This window comes from Musca autumnalis, unplaced genomic scaffold (assembly GCF_047663935.1).
Source record: "Musca autumnalis isolate F117 unplaced genomic scaffold, ASM4766393v1 scaffold_2, whole genome shotgun sequence".
Taxonomy (NCBI): Eukaryota; Metazoa; Arthropoda; class Insecta; order Diptera; family Muscidae; genus Musca; species Musca autumnalis.
This window is the reverse complement of record NW_027411755.1, coordinates 25,082,497-25,102,787: the sequence shown is the minus strand read 5'-3', so window position 1 is coordinate 25,102,787 and position 20,291 is coordinate 25,082,497. Positions and strand designations below refer to the sequence as shown.

The 20,291-nt window shown below is 26.6% G+C and overlaps 2 protein-coding genes across 3 annotated transcripts in view; one reads left to right on the top strand and one right to left on the bottom strand.

Moving 5' to 3' along the window:
- Positions 1-17,260, top strand: part of LOC141393801 (ABC transporter G family member 23) — a 68,591-nt gene extending 51,331 nt beyond the window's left edge. Inside the window, exons 4-12 of the mRNA XM_073967295.1 lie at positions 15-277; positions 9,198-9,291; positions 9,358-9,737; positions 9,805-10,042; positions 10,159-10,336; positions 10,481-10,667; positions 15,578-15,843; positions 15,937-16,023; positions 16,087-17,260. Coding sequence (XP_073823396.1) covers positions 15-277; positions 9,198-9,291; positions 9,358-9,737; positions 9,805-10,042; positions 10,159-10,336; positions 10,481-10,667; positions 15,578-15,843; positions 15,937-16,023; positions 16,087-16,298 — 1,905 coding nt within the window. The 3' untranslated portion in view covers positions 16,299-17,260. The remainder of the gene's footprint in view (positions 1-14; positions 278-9,197; positions 9,292-9,357; positions 9,738-9,804; positions 10,043-10,158; positions 10,337-10,480; positions 10,668-15,577; positions 15,844-15,936; positions 16,024-16,086) is intronic.
- Positions 1-20,291, bottom strand: part of LOC141393802 (neuroguidin) — a 302,023-nt gene that overhangs the window by 211,817 nt on the left and 69,915 nt on the right. The window lies entirely within an intron of this gene.

Below are 20,291 nucleotides of genomic sequence, written 5' to 3'. Positions count from 1 at the left end.
AAATCATCTTCCAGGAAATCGCCTTGGTCGAAGAAATGACTGTTAAAGAAACCGTTTATTATTTTGGTCGAATCTATGGCATGAAAGACGACAAGATTCGTGAAAAATTTAAAATATTACGTGATCTGCTACAATTACCACGTGCCACACAATTGGTCAAGAAATGCAGTGGTGGCCAACAGCGACGTGTTTCGTTCGCCTGTGCCATGATACACGATCCGGAGCTGTTGATATTGGATGAACCGACAGTGGGTTTGGATCCTATGCTGAGAGAAAAGTAAGTTTTTAAGGGTATTTTTATTTTAGTACGAGCTCTGTAAAGTTAACAGAGAACGAACAGAGACCTGTTAAATTTAAAAATGTGTTCAAATTTAGTTTAATTATACGTCTTCTCAAATTGTATGTAATTTGAAACAATTTCAAAGTAAAATGTTATTAACAGAGCTCTGTTAAGTTAACAGGGGGCTGTTAGCATAATGTTAAATGTTATAAAATGGTTGAGGATGTTTGCGAAAAGTAAGTTCTTGGGGGGGATTTTAAGGGTAAATGTCATTTAACAGAGTTATGTTATAATAACAGAGGTCTGTTAACATAATTTTAACAGAAGTACAAAAATCTTACTATATCATATTCTAAGAGAAACAAACATTTTATATGATATTTTATATATATTCAGTAGGTAAATGTTAGTAACAGAACTCTGTTAAGTTAACAGAGTGAATAAAATAAATCTTTAACATTCAAGGACAGTGGCGGACGTCATTCACTAGGACTTTTTACATCTTTTTAAGGTCAATGTTATTAACAGAGCACTGTTAAATTAACAGAAGTCCAAAAAAATATTTGTTATATAATATCCTGAGAGAAACAAATATTCTAAGTGATTTGTCATCTTGGTTTAACGGCTAAATGTTATTAACAATACTCTGTTAAATTAACAAAATGTTAAACATAACATAAAATGTGCTCCAATATAGTTTGGTTATATGTCTACACAAATTGTAGGTAAACTGAAAATGTTTCAAAAGAAAATGTTATTAACATAGGTAAGTTAAGTTAACAGTAGTTAAAAAATTATTTTTTTATCATCATCTATGAGAAACAAATGTTTTATGTGATTTGTCATATATATTTAATGAAGAAATTATATTAACAGAACTCTGTTAAGTTTAAAAAGTGATTCAATTTAATAAAAAAGATTCTCAAATATAGTTTGATTACATTTGTTTACATTTTTGATTATTGGAAAATATTTGAAAATAACATGTTATTAACAGAGCTCTGTTAAGTTAACATAAGTCCAAAAATATCTTAATATCGAATCCTAGAGAGAAAACATTTGATGTGATTTGTTATACATATTTAAATTGTTTTAACAGAACTCTGTTAAGTTAACAGAGGGCTGTTAACATAATGTTAAATGTTATAAAATGGTTGAGGATGTATGCGAAAAGTAAGTTCTGGGGGGGAATTTTAAGTATAAATGTTATTTAACAGAGTTCTGTTATGATAACAGAGGGCTGTTAACATACTTTTAAATTTGTCACAGGGTTGAGAAAGTTTGCCGATATATTTTTTTTCTTAATTTTAAGAAATTTAAACTAAAATTCCAAGGAAAATGTAATTAACAGACCCTGTTAAATTAAAAAAGTGAGAAAATTTTGTTTGATTTTATTTTTTCTGACACTTTAGGAAATTTTAAAATTTTTCAAGGAAAATGTTATTTAACAGAGCTCTGTTATGATAACAGAGGGCTGTTAACATAATTTTAAATTTGTTACAGGGTTGAGGATATTTGCCGATATATTTTTTTTCTTTTCTTAATATTGGGAAATTTAAACAAAAACCCCCAGGAAAATGTTAATTAACAGACCCTGTTAAATTAAAAAACTGAGAAAATTTTGTTTGATTTAATTTTTTCTCACATTTTAGGAAATTTGAAAAATAATCAAGGAAAATGTTATTAACAGAGCTCTGTTAAGTTAACAGAAGAACAAAAAATATTTTCTATAAAATATTCTAAGATAAACAAATGTTTTATGTGATTTGTAATAAATATTTAATTGATAAATGTAATTAACAGAACTCTGTTAAGTTAACAGAATGATGACAATTAATAATTAATTAAGGTTCGAGGACAATGATGGACCACGTAAATACGTAAATTTTGTATGCTTTCAAGGTCAGTTTTATTAACAGAGTTCAAATTTTAAGTAATATGAAATTTTTCAACAAAAATATGTTATTAACAGAGCTGTGTCAAGATAACAGATGTACAAAAATTACTTCTTTATATGATATTCTAAGAAAAACAAATGGTTTATGGCCTTTTTCATACATATTTAATAGATAAATTCTATTAACAGAACTCTGTTATGTTAACAGTGTGAATAAAAATAATATTTGAGGTTCGACAACAATGGTTACCTTCATAGATTAGAAAATTTAAACAAAAACTCCAAGAAAATGTTAATAACAGACCCCTGTTAAATTAAAAAAGTGAGAAAATTTTGTTTGATTTCATTTTTTCTCACACTTTGGGAAATTTGAAAAATTTTCAAGAAAAATGTTATTAACAGAGCTCTGTTAAGTTAACAGAACAAAAAAAATATTTTCTATAACATATCTTAAGATAAACAAATGTTTTATGTGATTTATAATATATATTTAATTGATAAATGCTATTAACAGAACTCTGTTAAGTTAACAGATATATGAAAATTAAGGTTCGAGGACAATGATGGACCCCATAAATACGTAAATTTTGTACGCTTTCAAGGTCAGTTTTATTAACAGAGTTCAAATTTTAAGTAATTTGAAATTTTTCAAAAAAAAATATGTTATTAACAGAGCTATGTTAAGATAACAGATGTATAAAAACTACTTCTTTATATGACATTCTAAGAAAAACAAATGGTTATGGGATTTTTCGTATATATTCAATAGATAAAATCTATTAACAGAACTCTGTTAAGTTAACAGTGTGAAAAAAAATAATATTTGAGGTTCGACAACAATGGTGACCTTCATAAATTAGGAAATTTTGTCTGTTTTAGGAGGTCAATGTTATTAACAGAGCTCAAATATTAGGTAATTTCATTTTTTTTAGAAAAAGTTTTATTAACAGAATTCTTGAAAAAACAAAATAGAATTCTGTTAAGTTAACAGAAGCACAAAAGCTATTTTTTTATCATATCCCAAGAGAAATAAATGTTTTATGTGAATTGTAATATATATGTTATTGATAAATCTTATTAACAGAACTCTGTTAAGTTAACAGAGTGCATACAATTAATATTTTATATTTGGCGGCTGTGATAAATTAGGAAATTGTGCATGGTTCCAAAATCAATGTTATTTACAAAGCTAAACTTTTAGGTAATTTGAATTTTTTACAAAAAACATTCAATTAACAGAGCTCTGTTAAGTTAACAGAAGTACAAAAAATAGTTTTTATATCATATTTTTAGAGAAACAGTTGTTTTATGTGATTTATAATATATTTAATTGATAAATGTTATTAACAGAACTATGTTAAGTTAACAGAATGATGAAAATTGATAATTAAGGTTCGAGGACAATGATGGACCACATAAATACGTAAATTTTGTATGTTTTCAAGGTTAGTTTTATTGACAGAGTTCAAATTTTAGGTAAAACAAAGGTAGGAAAATAAAAAATATTAACAGAGCTATGTTAAGATAACAGATGTACAAAAATTACTTCTTTATATGATATTCTAAGAAAAACAAACGTTTTATGAGATTTTTCATACATATTTAATAGATTAATTCTATTAACAGAACTCTATTATGGTAACAGTATGAATAAAAATAACATTTGAGGTTCGAGAACAATGGTGACCCTCATAAATTAGGAAAATTTGTCTGTTTTCAGAGGTCAGTCTTATTAACAGAGCTCAAATATTAGGTAATTTTATTTTTTTTTTTTTTCAGAAAAAGTTTTATTTACATATCTCTGTTAAGTTAACAGAAGTACAAAAAATATTTTTTATATCATATTCCAAGAGAAACAAATGTTTTATGTGATTTGTAATATATATTTAATTGATAAATGAACTCTTTTAAGTTAACAGAATAATGAAATTTAATAATTAAGGTTCGAGGACAATGATGGACCACATAAATACGTAATTTTTTGGTTTTCTTTCAAGGTCAGTTTTATTGACAGAGTTCAAATTTTAGGAAATATGAAGTTTTTCAAAAAAAAAAAAATATTAACAGAGCTATGTTAAGATAACAGATGTACAAAAATTACTTCTTTATATGATATTCTAAGAAAAACAAATGTTTTATGGAATTTTTCATACATATTTAATAGATAAATTCTATTAACAGAACTCTATGTTAACAGTGTGAATTATAATATTTGAGGTTCGAGAACAATGGTGCCCCTCATAAATTAGGAAAATTTGCCTTTTTCGGAGGTCAATCATATTAAAAGAGCTCAAATATTAAGGAATGTGACTTTTTTAGAAAAAGTTTTATTAACAGAATTCTGTAAAGTTAACAGAAGAACAAAAAAATATTTTCTATAACATATCCTAAGAGAAACAAATGTTTTATATGATTTGTAATATATATGTTATTGATAAATCTTATTAACAGAACTCTGTTAAGTTAACAGAGTGCATAAAATTAATATTTAATATTTGGCGGCTGTGATAAATTAGGAAATTGTACTTGTTTTCAAGATCAATGTCATTAACAAAGCTAAAATTTTAGGTAATTTGAATTTTTTCTACAAAAAACATTCAATTAACAGAGCTCTGTTATGTTAACAGAAGTACAAAAACAGTTTTTATATCATATTTTCAGAGAAACAATTGTTTTAAGTGATTTGCAATATATATTTTATTGATAAATGTTATTAACAGAACTCTGTTAAGTTCAAGAACAGTGGCGGCCCTCGTAAATTAAGAAATTTTGCATGTTTTCAAAGCCAAAATGATTAGCAGAACTCAAAATTCATGTAATATTAATATTTTTAACAAAAAAGTACTTATTAACAGAGCTCTGCTATGTTAACAGATATACAAAAAATATTTTTATATCATATTCTAAGAAAAACAAATGTTTTATGCGATTTGTCATATATATTTAATATATAAATGTTATTAACAGAACTCTGTTAAGTTAACAGAGTGATAATAAGTAATATTTAAGGTTCGATGATAATACAGTCCCTCATAAATGAAGAAACTTTGCGTGTTTTCAATGTCAATGTTGTTAACAGAACTCTGTTAAGTTAACAGAACTCCAAAACAATATTTTTATATCATGTCCTGAGAGAAACAAATGTTTTAAGTGATTTGACTTATTTGTTTAATGGCTAAGTGTTATTAGCAGTACTCTGTTAAGTTAACATAACGATTAAATTTAACATAAAAGGTGAAACCATATAGTTTGGTTATATGTCTTCTAAAATTGTAGGTAAATTTAACCTGTTTCAAAAGAAAATATTATTAACAGAGCTATGTTACGTTAAAAAGTCCAAAAATTAAATTAAAAAAATTTTGTTACAAATTTTTGGTAATTTGAAAATTTTTCTAAAGAAAATGTTAATAACAGCGCTATGTTAAGTTAACAAAATCAAGAACTTATTTTTTATTATACTTTACGGGAAAAACGTTTTATGTGATGTATCTGACAATATTTTATGGATAAATGTTAATAACATAACTCTGTTAAGTTAACAGAATTACATAATATGATGTAAAATATAGCTTGATTAATTTTTTTGGTAATTTAAACCATTTTTTATGTGACTTTCATACGTATTTAAAGGGTTAGCACCGTTTACAGAAGTCTGTTAAGTTAACAGAATGATTAAATTTAATATAAAATGTGTCCATATATAATTGGATTATATTTTTCTCGAATTTTAGGTAATTTGAAAATGTTGTAAAAAATCTGTAATTAACAGATTTCTGCTAAGTTAACAGAAATCCAAAAATTATTTGTTTTTGTGAAACTAATGTTTTATGTGATTTGTTGTACATATTTAAGGCATAATTGGTATTAACAGAGCTCTGTTAAGTTCACAGAGTATTAGATATTAATATTTAGGGTTTAAAGACAACGACTGGCGTCATAAATTAGGAAATATTGCGTGTTTTCAAAGATTAATGTTATTAACAGAACTCTGTTAAGTTAAAAGAACTTCAAAATCGTGGATTGAAGACTTATGTGAATAGAAAAATATTTTTCTGACTACTTTCATGCAATTTTACAGTTTAAATGTTATTAACATAGCTATGTTAAGTTACAGAGCTCCGAAATTGAATATTTAAGGTGTGGGGATAATAATTTCACTTAGAAATTATAACATTTTGCATGTTTTTAAATGTTTATGTTATTAACAGAGCTCTGTTAAGTTCACAAACTTCCAAAGTCGTAATAAAATTTATCATAAAAGGTTTGGGGAAATATTCATAGTCAGAAGTTTGAAAAAAAAAAAATTTTCCAAAGGTTAATGTTATTAACAGAGCTCTGTTAAGTTAAAAGAATTTCAAAATTTTATTAAAGGCTCGAGGACAATATTTCCATTTAGAAATTAGGAGATTTAGCATGCTTTCAATGTTATTAACAGAGGTCTGTTAAGTTAACAGAACTACAAATCGGAACATAATGTAACATAAAATGTTTAAGCAAATAATTCCACTCAGAAATTAGTACATTTTGCTTGTTTCCAAAGGTCAATGTTATTAACAGAGGCCTGTTATGTTAGCAAAAGTCTAAAATCAGGGCTTAAAAAGTCTGCGAAAAAAATATGTTTCAGGCGATTTTTATGCAACTTCATAGAGTAAATGTTATTAACATAGCTATGTTAAGTTAACAGAGTTCTGAAACTGAATATTAAAGCTTCTGGGACAATAATTTCACTTAGAAATTAGAAGATTTAGCATGTTTTCAAAGCTTAGTGTGATTAACAGTGGTCTCTCAAGTTAACAGAAATGCAGAAATTGGATGTTAAGGCAAAAGGTTTGATTAAAAATTAAATAATGGGTTATTATAATAAAACAAATACTTGAACTATTTTATCAACAGACCTCTGTTAATTTAACAGAAGTAGCAAACTATGTCTTTTCGTGAATTGTTAAAGATCGAAACGACCTGGGATACGAATCATGTTAAGTAATAAATACATGTTGCTGTTAATGTTATTAACAGAGCTCTGTTAAACATTTACAGGGTTGAAAAAAATTTAAAATAGGAGAACATTTTTATTTTTAACTTAAATTTGAAATATTTTATTCAGGAAAGGCAAACTTTACTGTTAACAGACTTCTGTTAAGTTAACAGTTTTGCTAAAAATATGAAATTTAAAGACTTTGAAGAGGTTTTCATGCGCTGGTATGGTAATATGTCTTTTGGTGGTAACATGCATACAAAAATATTAACAGAGGTCTTTTTAAAACTTAACAGCTGTTACGTTAACAGAATTAATATATGAATTTCGTTGATTTTTGAATCTTGAAATGTTCTAAATTGCATATAACATTTTTTATATGTAAAATTTTAGTTTATGTTATTAACAGAGGTATGTTAAAGTATTGGGTGTTTCCCAAAACCATTAAAAATAGCAGAAATTTTTCATTGTGAACATAAATGTGAAATATTTGAAAAAAGTGTGGTATTTATACTAATAACAGATCTCTGTTAAGTTAACAGAATTGCTAAAAGTAGCATGATTTGTGAATTTAATTACGATATCACTTTCTTTATATTAAACAACTATTAATCATTTAATATATACCCAATGTTATTAACAGAGATCTGTTATATTATTAACAGTCGTCTGTTAAGTTAACAGAATTGCTAAAATTAGCTAATTTCGTGAATTATACTCTTTCTTAATATTACACGACTATTATTTATTAATTATGTAGACAATGTTATTAACAGAGGTCTGTTAAAAACTTAACAGAGTCACTGAAACGCTTTAGTTCACATACTTAAACACAAAATTGTCAGGTGTAAGGAAATTTGAGAATATATAGTATTTAACATGTAGGTTTTCAGATTATGTTATTAACAGAGTTATGTTAATGTATTGAGTGTTTCACAAAAGTATTAAAATTTAATACATAATTTTATTTTGAACATAAATTGAATATATTTCAACGAGGGGTAGCAAATGATGTTATTAACAGACCACTGTTAAGTTAACAGAATTTCTATAAGTAGTAAATTTTGTGAATTTCATAGTAAACGACTAATAATCATTAAATATTTAGCCAATGTTATTAACAGAGATATGTTATGTTATTAACAGATCTCTGTTATATTATTAACAGATCTCTGTTAAGTTAACAGAATTATTAAAAATTGCAAATTTCGTGAATTGAATGTGGTTTTGACTTTCCGAATAGTAAACGAATATTAATCATCAAATATGAAGACAATGTTATTAACAGAGGAATGTTAAAAACTTAACATAGCCACAAAATCATCTTTATTCACGCATTTTACAACAAAATTGTTAGGTATATGGGCATTTAGGAAAATAAAATGTAACAGAGTATTTAACATGTTGGATTTCAGTTTATGTTATTAACGGAGGTATGTTAAAGGATTGAGTTTTTCACAAAAGTACTAAAATTTAATACAAAATGTTATTTTGAACATAAATTGAAAATATTTCAACAAGGAGTGGCAAATTACAGAACTCTGTTAAGTTAACAGAATTTTTATAAGAAGTAAATTTTGTGAATTTAATAGTAAACGACTATTAATCATTAAATATTTAGCCAATGTTATGAACAGAGATATGTTATGTTATTAACAGATCTCTGTTAAGTTAACAGAATTGTTAAAAATTGCAAATTTCGTGAATTGAATAGGGTTTTGACTTTTTGAATAGTAAACGCATATTATTCATAAAATATAAAGACAATGTTATTAACAGAGGTATGTTAAAAACTTAACAGAGCCACTAAATAAACCTTATTCGCGCATTTTACAACAAAATTGTTAGGTATATGAAGATTTAGGAAAATATATGACTAATATACAAACTATGTTACTAACAGATTTCTGTTAGAAGGTCCCAAATATTAATTCTCATTCTTTACTTTAAAAAATTTACCTGAAAAGAGAAGAAAATATAATATAAATTATTATTACCATCAAAATGTTATTTTTTATTTTATTATTTTTTTTTTTTTTTTGCAGAATCTGGGAATTTTTGGTGGAGACAACCAGAAATAGTAAAATGGCTGTGATTATAACAACACATTATATTGAAGAAGCTAAACAAGCTAATAGTGTAAGTTGGAAGCTATCAGTTATCCTCCCAAATGGACTTTTTTCAATGATTACTCTTCATTTCCAGATTGGTCTTATGCGCAAAGGTGTACTATTGGCCGAAGATACTCCCGAAAATATAATGTTACGTTTCGAAGTGAATTCCATTGAAGATGCCTTCTTGATATTGAGTCAAAAACAAGGTGATAATGATGTCATTGAAGCGGCCATGGCCCAACTGCCCTCTCAGCAGCATCATACCGCCAATGCCATTTGTAATGGTGTCGAAGTTATAGATTCTTCATCGATAATGCAACCCACAGAAAAGACAATGAATGAAAAACCCAAACCCACCCAGCAAGAAGATGAAGAGGACAATGATAATACCAAGAAATGTCTTTTCACCACCAAGGGACGGATAAAGGCCCTGATGACAAAAAATTTTGTACAACTTTTTAGGCAACCCTCGTAAGTTTTGAAGATTGGAATTACTTTCCAACAACTTTCCTCTGAAAATATTTTATTTTTCTTACAGAGGAATTATTTTCATGTTACTCTTCCCCATTATACAATTATCATGTTTCTATATGGCCGTGGGTAAAACACCGACCAACTTAAAACTGGGTGTTGTCAATGATGAGGTGCACCAATGGGATACATCATGTTATAATCCCGATTTGATAACAGTTACACCCTCGAATGACACATGCTATTTTAGTAATTTATCATGTCGCTATATAACGGGTCTAGAGGGTTCAGATCGGTTGAATAGGGTAAGTGGAAGGAGATTCTTCTTTAAAAAATTTTAGAAAAGGAAATTAAAGGAACAACATTTTCAGTTTAAGAAATTTTAAAAAATATTTAAGAATACAATAATTTTTATTTTCAGGTATTTTACCCCACCCTTGAGGATGCCCATCGTGATGCCAAGAAAGCCAAAATTTTTGGCTACATTTATTTTGCCAGTAACTTTTCCACTTCCATGCAATCATTCCTAGAAGATGGTCGCTATGCCGAAGATGATGCCATAGATAATGCCCAAGTTACAGTACATTTAGATAATACGGGTAAGTTAGAAAATATATTTTATTAACAGTGGTCGGTTAGGGCAACAGATAGCCAAATTTTTAGATTTGTTAAGAAGTGTTCAGTCATGTTAATTCATTGTTTTTTGCACTATACTTTGCACTTTACCATACTTTTATTTTCAGATCGCCAAATCTCCTATTATCTCGAAAGGAAACTGAGAGAAGTTTACGGTACTTTTGTCAAAGATGTTGTAACCGATTGTAATTATCCCTCCAGTATTGCCTCGATACCGATCAATATGCAAGAACCCATTTATGGTAGTGAGGATATGGAATTTCAACGTTATGTGGCACCCGGTGTTGTAATGACGTAAGTAATATTAATGAAAAAAATATATTTTAAAGAACCCAGGGGCTGGATTCTTGTTCTATGAAAATTTGAATTGAAAAATATTTCCTTTAGAATTTTTTTAATTTGACATTTATTTTCTTTATACAATTTTTCATTTCACATTTTTATAAAAACAGAATTGAGCCTCAGGTTTGAAAAGTATTGAAAATATTTCTTAAGAAATATTGAACATATTTTTTGAAAAATATTGAAATAACATTATTTGAAAAATATTCAAATAAAACAAAAATTTTAAAAACCTATTTTTTGAAAAGTATTGAAAGAATATTTTTTGGAATAATATTGAAAAGATATTTGTTAAAAATATTGAAAAACTATTTTTGGAATAATCCACTTTTGAAAAATGTTGAAAAACAATTTTTTGAAGAATCCACGATTTGAAACATACTTTTTTTAAATCCACGTTTGAACATTTTTTATATCACGATTGAAAGTTATTGATTTAAAAAAAAACACGTTTGAAAAGGGTTTTTTGTTTTAAAAAAATCCACGTTTAAAATTTGAAAAAAAAAAATTTTTGAAAAAAAATTTAAAAATATTTTTTTAAAAAATCCACATTTAATTTAATTTTTTTTTTTATTTGCGTTTTATTTTTATTAAAAAGTATTTGGGCCAATAAACTAATACAATATTCTTCAGATTATAATAATTATATTATTGAAAAAAAAAACTAAAATAACCCTAAGATTTTGCAAATATTTTTTAAGAAATATTGAAAAAATATTCATAAAGAAATATTGAAAAAATATTTATAAAAAAATATTGAAAAAATATTTTTTAAGAAATATTAAAAAGTCCACATTTGAAATATTTTAAAAATTTTTTCAACATAGATTTTTAAAATTATTTTGTCAACTTTTTCAACGCGGATTTTTTAGGCAAATTTGTTTTCAAATTTGATTTAATTTTTTTGACAATTTTTTCAACGTAGATATTCACAATAATTTTTTGTAATTTTTTTCAACGCAGATTTTTTAAACAAATTTTTTTCAACTTTGATTTTTGTTGTATATTTTTTTCTAATTTTTGAAAGAGCATATTGACAAAATGTTTTCAACGTGGATTGTTGTTAAAGAATATTTTTATTTAAATTTTTCCAACTTGGATTTTTTGAAATATATTTTTAAAGTAGATTTTTAAAGAATATATTTGTTTCCACGTGGATTTTTTTAAAAAAAATTATATTTTTCCCCAAAGTGGATTTTTTAAAAAATATTTTCTAATATTTTTTCAACGTGTATTTTTTAAACAATATTTTTCTATTTTTTAACGGGGATTTTTTATAAAATATTATCGATTTTTTTCCAAACAAGATTTAAAAAAAATATTTTCTTATTTTTTCCAACGAGGATATTAAAAAATATTTTTTTTTTCAAAATGTTGAGATTTTTAAAGATTTTTTGAGTTATAAGTATTATCACGATTTTTTTAAATATTTTATCAATAATTTTTAAACATGGATTAAAAAAAGAATATTTTTTCAGTAATTCTTAAACTCCAATAAAAAAATATTTTTTCCAATAATTTATAAACTCGGATTTTTAAAAAAATATCTTTTCAATAATTTCGAAAAATTTTCAATTTGTTTTATCTTAAAAATATGTTTTCAATAATTTTTAACTGTGGATTTTTTAATAAATGTTTTTTTTTCAATATTTTTTCACAAAAAACTTTTTCAGTATTTTTTTTTTTATTTTTGTAAAATAATGCAGCTTAATCTCGGGTTTTGTTGTTTTTAAATTTTAAAAATAACAAGTTTTACTTAACGTGAGATGTAGTTAAAATTGATTTAATTTCGGGAAAGGCAAAGAATACTAGTTTCGTCCAATAAAACTTGTTGTTTTCAAAATTTAAAAACAACCAACAAAATCCGAGATTAAGCTGCATTATTTTACAACAATAAAATAATACACATCTCAACAAAACGGCCAAAAGTGAATGTAAAAGTATTTTTTTTTTTATTTTAAAGTCCACCTGTTAAAATTTTTGAAAATTTTTTGTTTTTTTTTTTCTAGATTGGAAAAACATGAAAAAATTTTTTGAAAAATATGTTTTCAATAATTCTTAAATTCGGATTAAAAAATATTTTTTTAATAATTTTAAATCTCGGATGTTAAAAAAATATTATTTTTATAAATATTTTTTTAATAATTTAAAAAAATTTTCAGCGTGTTTTTTCTTAAAAAATATTTTTTTCAATAATTTGCAAACGCGGATTTTTACAATTTTTTTTCAATAAATGCGGATTTTCAAAAATATTTTGCCCTACTTTTCATTTTATTAAAAAAATATTTTTAATAATTTTCAGAAATGTTATTTAATAAACGCGGATTTTTTTAAATAATATTTTTTCAATATTTTTAAAAGTAGATTTCTAAAAATTTTCTTCAAAATTATTCAAACGTATTTTTTTTCAAAAAATTGTGTTCAAAGGAGGATTTTTCAAAAATAAAAACATTTCTTCAACATTTTTCAAACCCGATTTGTTCAAGGGTTTTAGATTTTTGTAAAAAAAAATATTTTTTCAATATTTCTTAAGCGTATACTTAAAGAAAAATATTTATAATTTTTTTTTATTTAACGTGGATTTTTAAAGATTTTTTTCCAATTTGTTCAAGTTGGACTTTTTAAAAAAAAAATATTTCTTCTATTAAAAAAAACCACGTTGAAGAACTGAAAATAATATTCTAGAAAAAATTCACGTTGAACAAATTTGAAAAAATATTGTATAAAAATTCACGGACAAATTAAAAAAAAATCTTTAAAAATTCAGGTTGGAAAATTTTTAAAAAATAAATTCTTAAAAAATCCGCTTTAGGCATTTTTTAAAAAATATTTATTAAAACATCCACGTTAGAAGTGTTTAAAAAATATTCATTAAAAAATCGGCGTTAGAAAAATTTTATAAAATATTTTTTAAAAAAACTAAAAAATAGTTAAAAAATGCCAAAAAATACTATTTAAGAATCCAAAAATCCAAAGTGAACTTTTTCCAAATTAAAAAATATTTTTTAGAAAACCCACGTGCTAAAATTTCAAATTTTTCTCTTTTTAAAGTCCACATTTGGAAAATTGTTAAAAAATGTTTTTTGGAGAGTCTCCGCTTTCAAAATTTTGGAAAAACATGAAAAAATATTTTTAAACATATTGAAAAAATATTCTATAAAAAATTTCACGTTGAAAAACTGACAAAATATTCTTTAAAAAATCCATGTTGAAAAACTGAAAAAAAAAATATTCTTTAAAAATCCACGATGGAAAACTTAAAGAAATATTCGATATAAAATTCATTCTTTAAAAATCTAAGTTGGAAAAATTTTAAAAAATATTCTCTAAGAAATCCACGTTTGAAAATTGTTAAAAAAAAAAATTTCTTTAAAAAATCTAGGATATCGAAAAAATATTTAAAAAATCCAACACATACATATTATTTAAAAAATCAAAAAATATTCTTTAATAAATCCAAAATACCAAACAAATATTATTTGAAAAATCCAACATATCCAAAAAATATTTTTTTAAAAATCCAAAATACGAAAAAATATTCCCCGTTTTCAAGATTTTGAAAAAAATATTTCAAAAAATCTAGGTTGGAAAAACATGAAAACATATTGAAAAAAATATTCTATAAAATATCCACGTTGAAAAACCGAAAAAAATATTCTATAAAAAATCCACGATGGAAAACTGAAAACAAAAATATTATATAAAAAATCCACGTTGAAAAGATAAAAAAATATTCTATATACAATTTAACCTTTAAAAATCCAAGTTGGAAAAATTTTAAAAAATATTCTTTAAGAAATCCACGTTGGAAGTTAAAAAAAACATATTCTTTAAAAAATCTAATATATCGAAAAAATATTAAAAAAAATCAAACTCATATTATTTAAAAATCAACAAATATTTTTTAATAAATCCAAAATACCAAACTAATATTATTTAAAAAATTATAATTATTTAAAAAAATTCTTTAAAAAATCGAATTATCAAAAAAATATTCTTTAAAAAATTCGAAATATCCAAAATATATTTTTTTAAAAATCCAAAATATGAACAAATAGTCCCAATTTTCAAAATTTTGATAAAAAAAAATGTTTTTCGAAAAATCTAGGTTGGAAGAACATGAAAAAATATTTTTTAAAAGTTTGAAAAAATATTCTATAAAAAACCACGTTATTTAAAAAATCAAAAAATAAATTCAAAATGCCAAACAAATATTATTTAAAAATCTAAAATATCAAAAAAATATTCTTTAAAATTCCAAAATATCAAAAAAATATTCTTAAAAAATTCGAAATATCCAAAAAAACATTTTTTAAAAAATCCAAAATATGAAAAAATATTCCGCATTTTCAAAATTTTGAAAAAAAATGTATTTCGAAAAATCTAGGTTGGAAGAACATGACAAAATATTTTTTAAAAATATTCTATAAAAAACCACGTTATTTAAAAAATCAAAAATGCCAAACAAATATTATTTAAAAAATCCAAAATATCAAAAACTATTCTTTAAAAAATCCGAAATATCCAAAAAAAATATTTTTTAAAAAATCCAAAATATGAAAAAAATATTATGTTAACAATCTCGTTAGAAAAATGTTCTTTAAAAATCCACTTTGGAAAAATTTTTTAAAATATTCTTTAAAAAATCCACGTTGGAAAACATTTTAAAAATCCACGTTGATAAAATTAAAAAATATTTTTTAAAAAATCCGCATTGATAAAATTTAAAACAAAATTCGTTAAAAAATGTATTTGTTTGAAAAAAATTAAATAAAAATTCTTTAAAAAATATTGTTAAAAATATTATTTTTAACGATTTTTTATATTTATAATGATCTCATTGATGATCCCTCTCTTTCCAGCATGGTCTTCTTCTTGGCCACCCTGATGACAGCCTCCGTATTCATTGAGGAACGTTTGGATGGTGTTTGGGATCGTACTTTGGTTGCTGGCGTTTCGGCCATACAAATGTTGTGGGCCCATTTATTGTCCCAATTCATTATTATGGTTGTACAAAGTGTTGAAGTAATTATTTATATTGGTTTGGTGTTTGACACCTATAATAAGGGCGATACAACGACGTTGATATTTTTATTGACATTGACCTCATTTTGTGGCATGTTATTTGGTAAGATGATTTGGTTTGGGGGGAAATACCAAGAAAGAAGGTGTTAATGAATGAGTAAACTAAATTTGTTGGATTTGTTTTATTTCGTTACAGGTTTGCTTATATCTGTCTACTGCAAATCACATACAGAGGCAAATTTTGTTGCTACTGGCGCCTTCTATCCCATGATTATTTTGTGTGGTAAGTGGGGAAGGGAAAGGGGATTTTGGAAAATGTTCCTATTTCTAATTTTTATTTTTACAGGTCTCTTGTGGCCCCTGGAAGGTATGCCCAAGGCCTTACAAGATGTGGTGTTATACTTCCCCTTCACACTGCCCTCAATATCGGCCCGAAATATCTTGGAAAAGGGCTGGGAAATTACCAATAGCAAAGTCTATGGTGGCTTTTTGGTAATGGCTGCCTGGATTGTAATCTTCTTTACCCTGTGTATGGTGGGTTTGAAGAGGAAAACGTAAAGCGTGTATAAACAGATTAGGATTATTTTGATTAGTTAAAAAAAAAGTATTTCATTTAGAACGGCCACAATTATATTTTATGAAATTCTCGCATAGTTTATCATCTCACAAATCATTGTCGATCGATCATAAGCAAATATTTATGTAAACCAAACCATTTAGACGACGAACACAAAGACACAGGTAATGGATTCACAAATCACCAGGATCACACTTTTTATAAAAAGGACGAACAATTCAGGGGAAATATTGCATCTCAGCGTGGAATCAGTTACCTTCTTATGAGGGTGTTTTAAACTTTCCCCTTGAATGTTCGTGAGCTGAAGCGAAGCATTGCACCCTTCGTAATTTTCTCTGCCTCCATTTCATTATTAACCTACATCTCCATAATTCCATTCAATATTTTATTTAAAAATCCTTTTATACTCCCACTATATATTTTTTTCTTAAATTTTATCTCAAAATGGTTATCAGTTTTAAATATTTAATATTTAAAAATTCCCCTCAAATATTTATAATTCTTTTGTATAATGTCATGTGAAGTAAAATAGGCAAAGAAGATATCCAGAAGGCGATGTGAGTTGAGTCCCTGAAATTAATTCAAGACTCAGTGAATCGCCCCATGAAATCTTTTTTAACTTCTCTCCTCCTCTTCTTCACTGTGTATATTCTTTAGTTAATTCTTTTATTACTTTTTAATTTATAAAATTCTGTATACAATACAATATTTTTTATTTTTATATTTTTTATAAAAATTTAAAAACTCATTTTGAAAAAAAAAAAATTGTAAAGGTTAATAATATACAATGTAGGTTTTAAGTACGATTATTTTAGTTTATATTAGTTTTTAGTTTAATTTTATTTTTTATTAATTTGTATTATTTGTACGAAGAGAGTTAAGCCAAAAACAAATACAATTTTTATTAAATAAATTTTAAATGTGCTAAAGAATAATTTCAAAAGAGTGGCAACATTGTTTTAATATTGTATATATGTACATGAGGTAAAGCCTAAAAGTAGACAATCATTCTCAATAAGCAGAAAGTTGATACATTGGCAACGCAATAGTATTACTAATCGACTTAAAGACCATGGGATTATTGTTGAGATGGTCCATGAAAAAATATTCTTTAAGAAAAACCCATGACAAAATATTCTTTAAAAAAATCCAAGTTTTGTAGTCTGATTGGCCTTTAAAAATATTCTTTAAAAAATCCACGTTTTGTAGTCTGATGGCTCTTGAAAAATATTCTTTAAAAAATCCAAATTTTGTAGTCTGATGGCCCTTGAAAAATATTCTTTAAAAAATCCACGTTTTGTAGTCTGATGGCCCTTGAAAAATATTCTTTAAAAAATCCACGTTTTGTAGTCTGATGGCCCTTGAAAAATATTCTTTAAAAAATCCACGTATATTGGTCTGATGGCCCTTGAAAAATATTCTTTAAAAAATCCACGTTTAATGGTCTGATGGCCCTTGAAAAATATTCTTTAAAAAATCCACGTTTATTGGTCTGATGGCCCTTGAAAAATATTCTTTAAAAAATCCACGTTTATTGGTCTGATGGCCCTTGAAAAATATTCTTTAAAAAATCCACGTTTTGTAGTCTGATGGCCCTTGAAAAATATTCTTTAAAAAATCCACGTTTTGTAGTCTGATGGCCCTTGAAAAATATTCTTTAAAAAATACATGTCTTCTATTTACAGAAGACCACCTCAGGACGTCTTCTATCTATGCAGGACTACTTCAAGAACTCTTCTATCTATAAAAGACATCTTTTAGGAGTTCTTTTATGTTTAGAAAACCCCCTCAAGGTGCCTTTTTTGAAAGTGAGGTCTTTTTAGGAGGCCGTATATGTTTAGCAGAGACCTTTAGGAGACCATGAATGTATTGCAAACCCTTCTATGTTAAGGAAGTCTTTTATGTATAAAAGAAACTTTTGAGTGTCTGGTCTAGCTGACCCCTTCAGAAGATCTTCTATGTTTGGAAAGGATTTGTGGACAAAAAGTACTTAATAAAATTATATGCAGGTGAAATCTCTTCTCTCGGAAATGGTGAAAGTTATTCCCATTTGGAATCCCCAAAAAATCTATAGAAATATATCTAGAAAATCTCCTAAGAGGAAGACGAGGGATATATAGACATACTGAAGTGGTCTTCTATACATAGAATATCTTCTTGAGTAAGCTTATATAAAAAGAATACCTCAAAGAGGGACTTCTATAGAGAAAATACCTTTTGCAATAGGCTTCTTTAGATAGATGACCCCCGAAAGTGGTTTTCTATAGATACAGGCCGTCATTAATAAGTAGTCCTCTATAGAAAGAAGACGCTCTGCAGATAGAAGACCTCCTGTACATAGAAGACATCCTAATTGGGTTTTCCATAGAGAGATGTCCTGATCAAGACAAATATAAGACGTCCAGACGTTCTGTGGAGTAGTCTTTTATAAAATGCCTTCTGTAGACAGACGACCTACTAAAGTGGTCTTTTATAGTTGGAAATCCTTCTAAAGTGGTCCTCCATAAATAGGAAGTCTCCTGATGCAGTTTTCTACAAGTAGAACACCCCCTGAAGTAGATTTCTACAAATAAAAGTAGTTTTCTACAATTGAAGTAGGTTTACACAAACGGAAGACCTCCAGAAGTGGCCTTCTGTAGATGAAAAACTTCCGAAAGTGGTATATTATAAATACAGACCAGAAGTAGTCTTCTTAACATGGTACATCTTCTGAAGGGATCTTCTACAGATGGAAGACCTCGTGAAGTAGGCTTCGATAAATAGAAAACCTCCTAAGGAATCTTCTACAAAATGGAAGATCTCCTGAAATTGTCATTCGTTGTCGGGGTCTTCCATAGAGATATGACCTTCTGAAGTGGTGTTCTATATATAGAAGAAGTTTTGAACAGATCTTCTGTAGATAGAAGATCTCCTAAAGTAGTCTTCTATAAACAGAAGACCTCCTAAAGTAATCTTCTTTAGATAGAAGACCTCCTCAAGTAGTTTACTATAGAACGAAGACTTCCTGAAGTAGTATTTTATAGATACAGACTACCAGAAGTAGTTTTCTGTATAGACAGACGATTTCCTGGGAAGGTATTCTGTAGATTAGGATATCGTGAAGGCGTCTTCAATAGAGAAACGACATCCTGAAGTTGATTGAGGACCTAGTGAAGGGGCCTTCTGTTGGAAGAATACCTTCATAAGAGATCTTCTGTAGAAAAAAAGTCTGCTGAGGTGTTCTTCTATAGACAAAAGTAAAAAAATAGTCTTGTTTTTTGAAGACCTCTTGAAGTCGTATTTAGAAGACCTCCTGAAGTGGTCTTTGGTAGATAGAGGATCTCTTGAAGGGGTATTCCGTATATAGACCACTTCTTAAAGTAGTCTTCTATGGATAGAAGACCCCCTGAAAGGGGGTTTCTATAGATGGAAGTCCTTCTGAAGGTGTATTCCGTAGAGAAAAGGCCCCCTGAATTATTCTTATATAGCTAAAAATCCTCTTGAAGGAGTTCTTTGCAAAAACATTTAAAGTGTACCATAAAAAACGCTATTAACTTTTTAAAGATCTATGGCCAGCGGTAAGAATTAATCATTAGATACACCGACTTGCCTCTATCCTGAGTATTCGGCAAATAAACTTTTGTGCAAGTCCTTGAATCCATCCTGAGTATTCGGCAAATAAACTTTTTTGCACAGCATTAAGGAAAAGTGTTATCAAATAATACGAAAGCAGTATTACATACCTGTCTTTAGATAGATGACCTCCGAAAGTGGTCTTCTATAGATACAGACTATCATTAGTAGTCTTCTATAGAAAGAAGACGCCCTGTAGATAGAAGACCTCCTGAGGTAGTCTACTACAGATAGAAGACATTCTAAATGGGCCTTCCATGGAGTTATGTCCCCCTGAAAATAAATGGAAGACGTCCAGCGTTCTGTGGACAAATATCTCCTAGAGTAGTCTTTTTTAAATAGTCTTCTGTAGACCGACGACC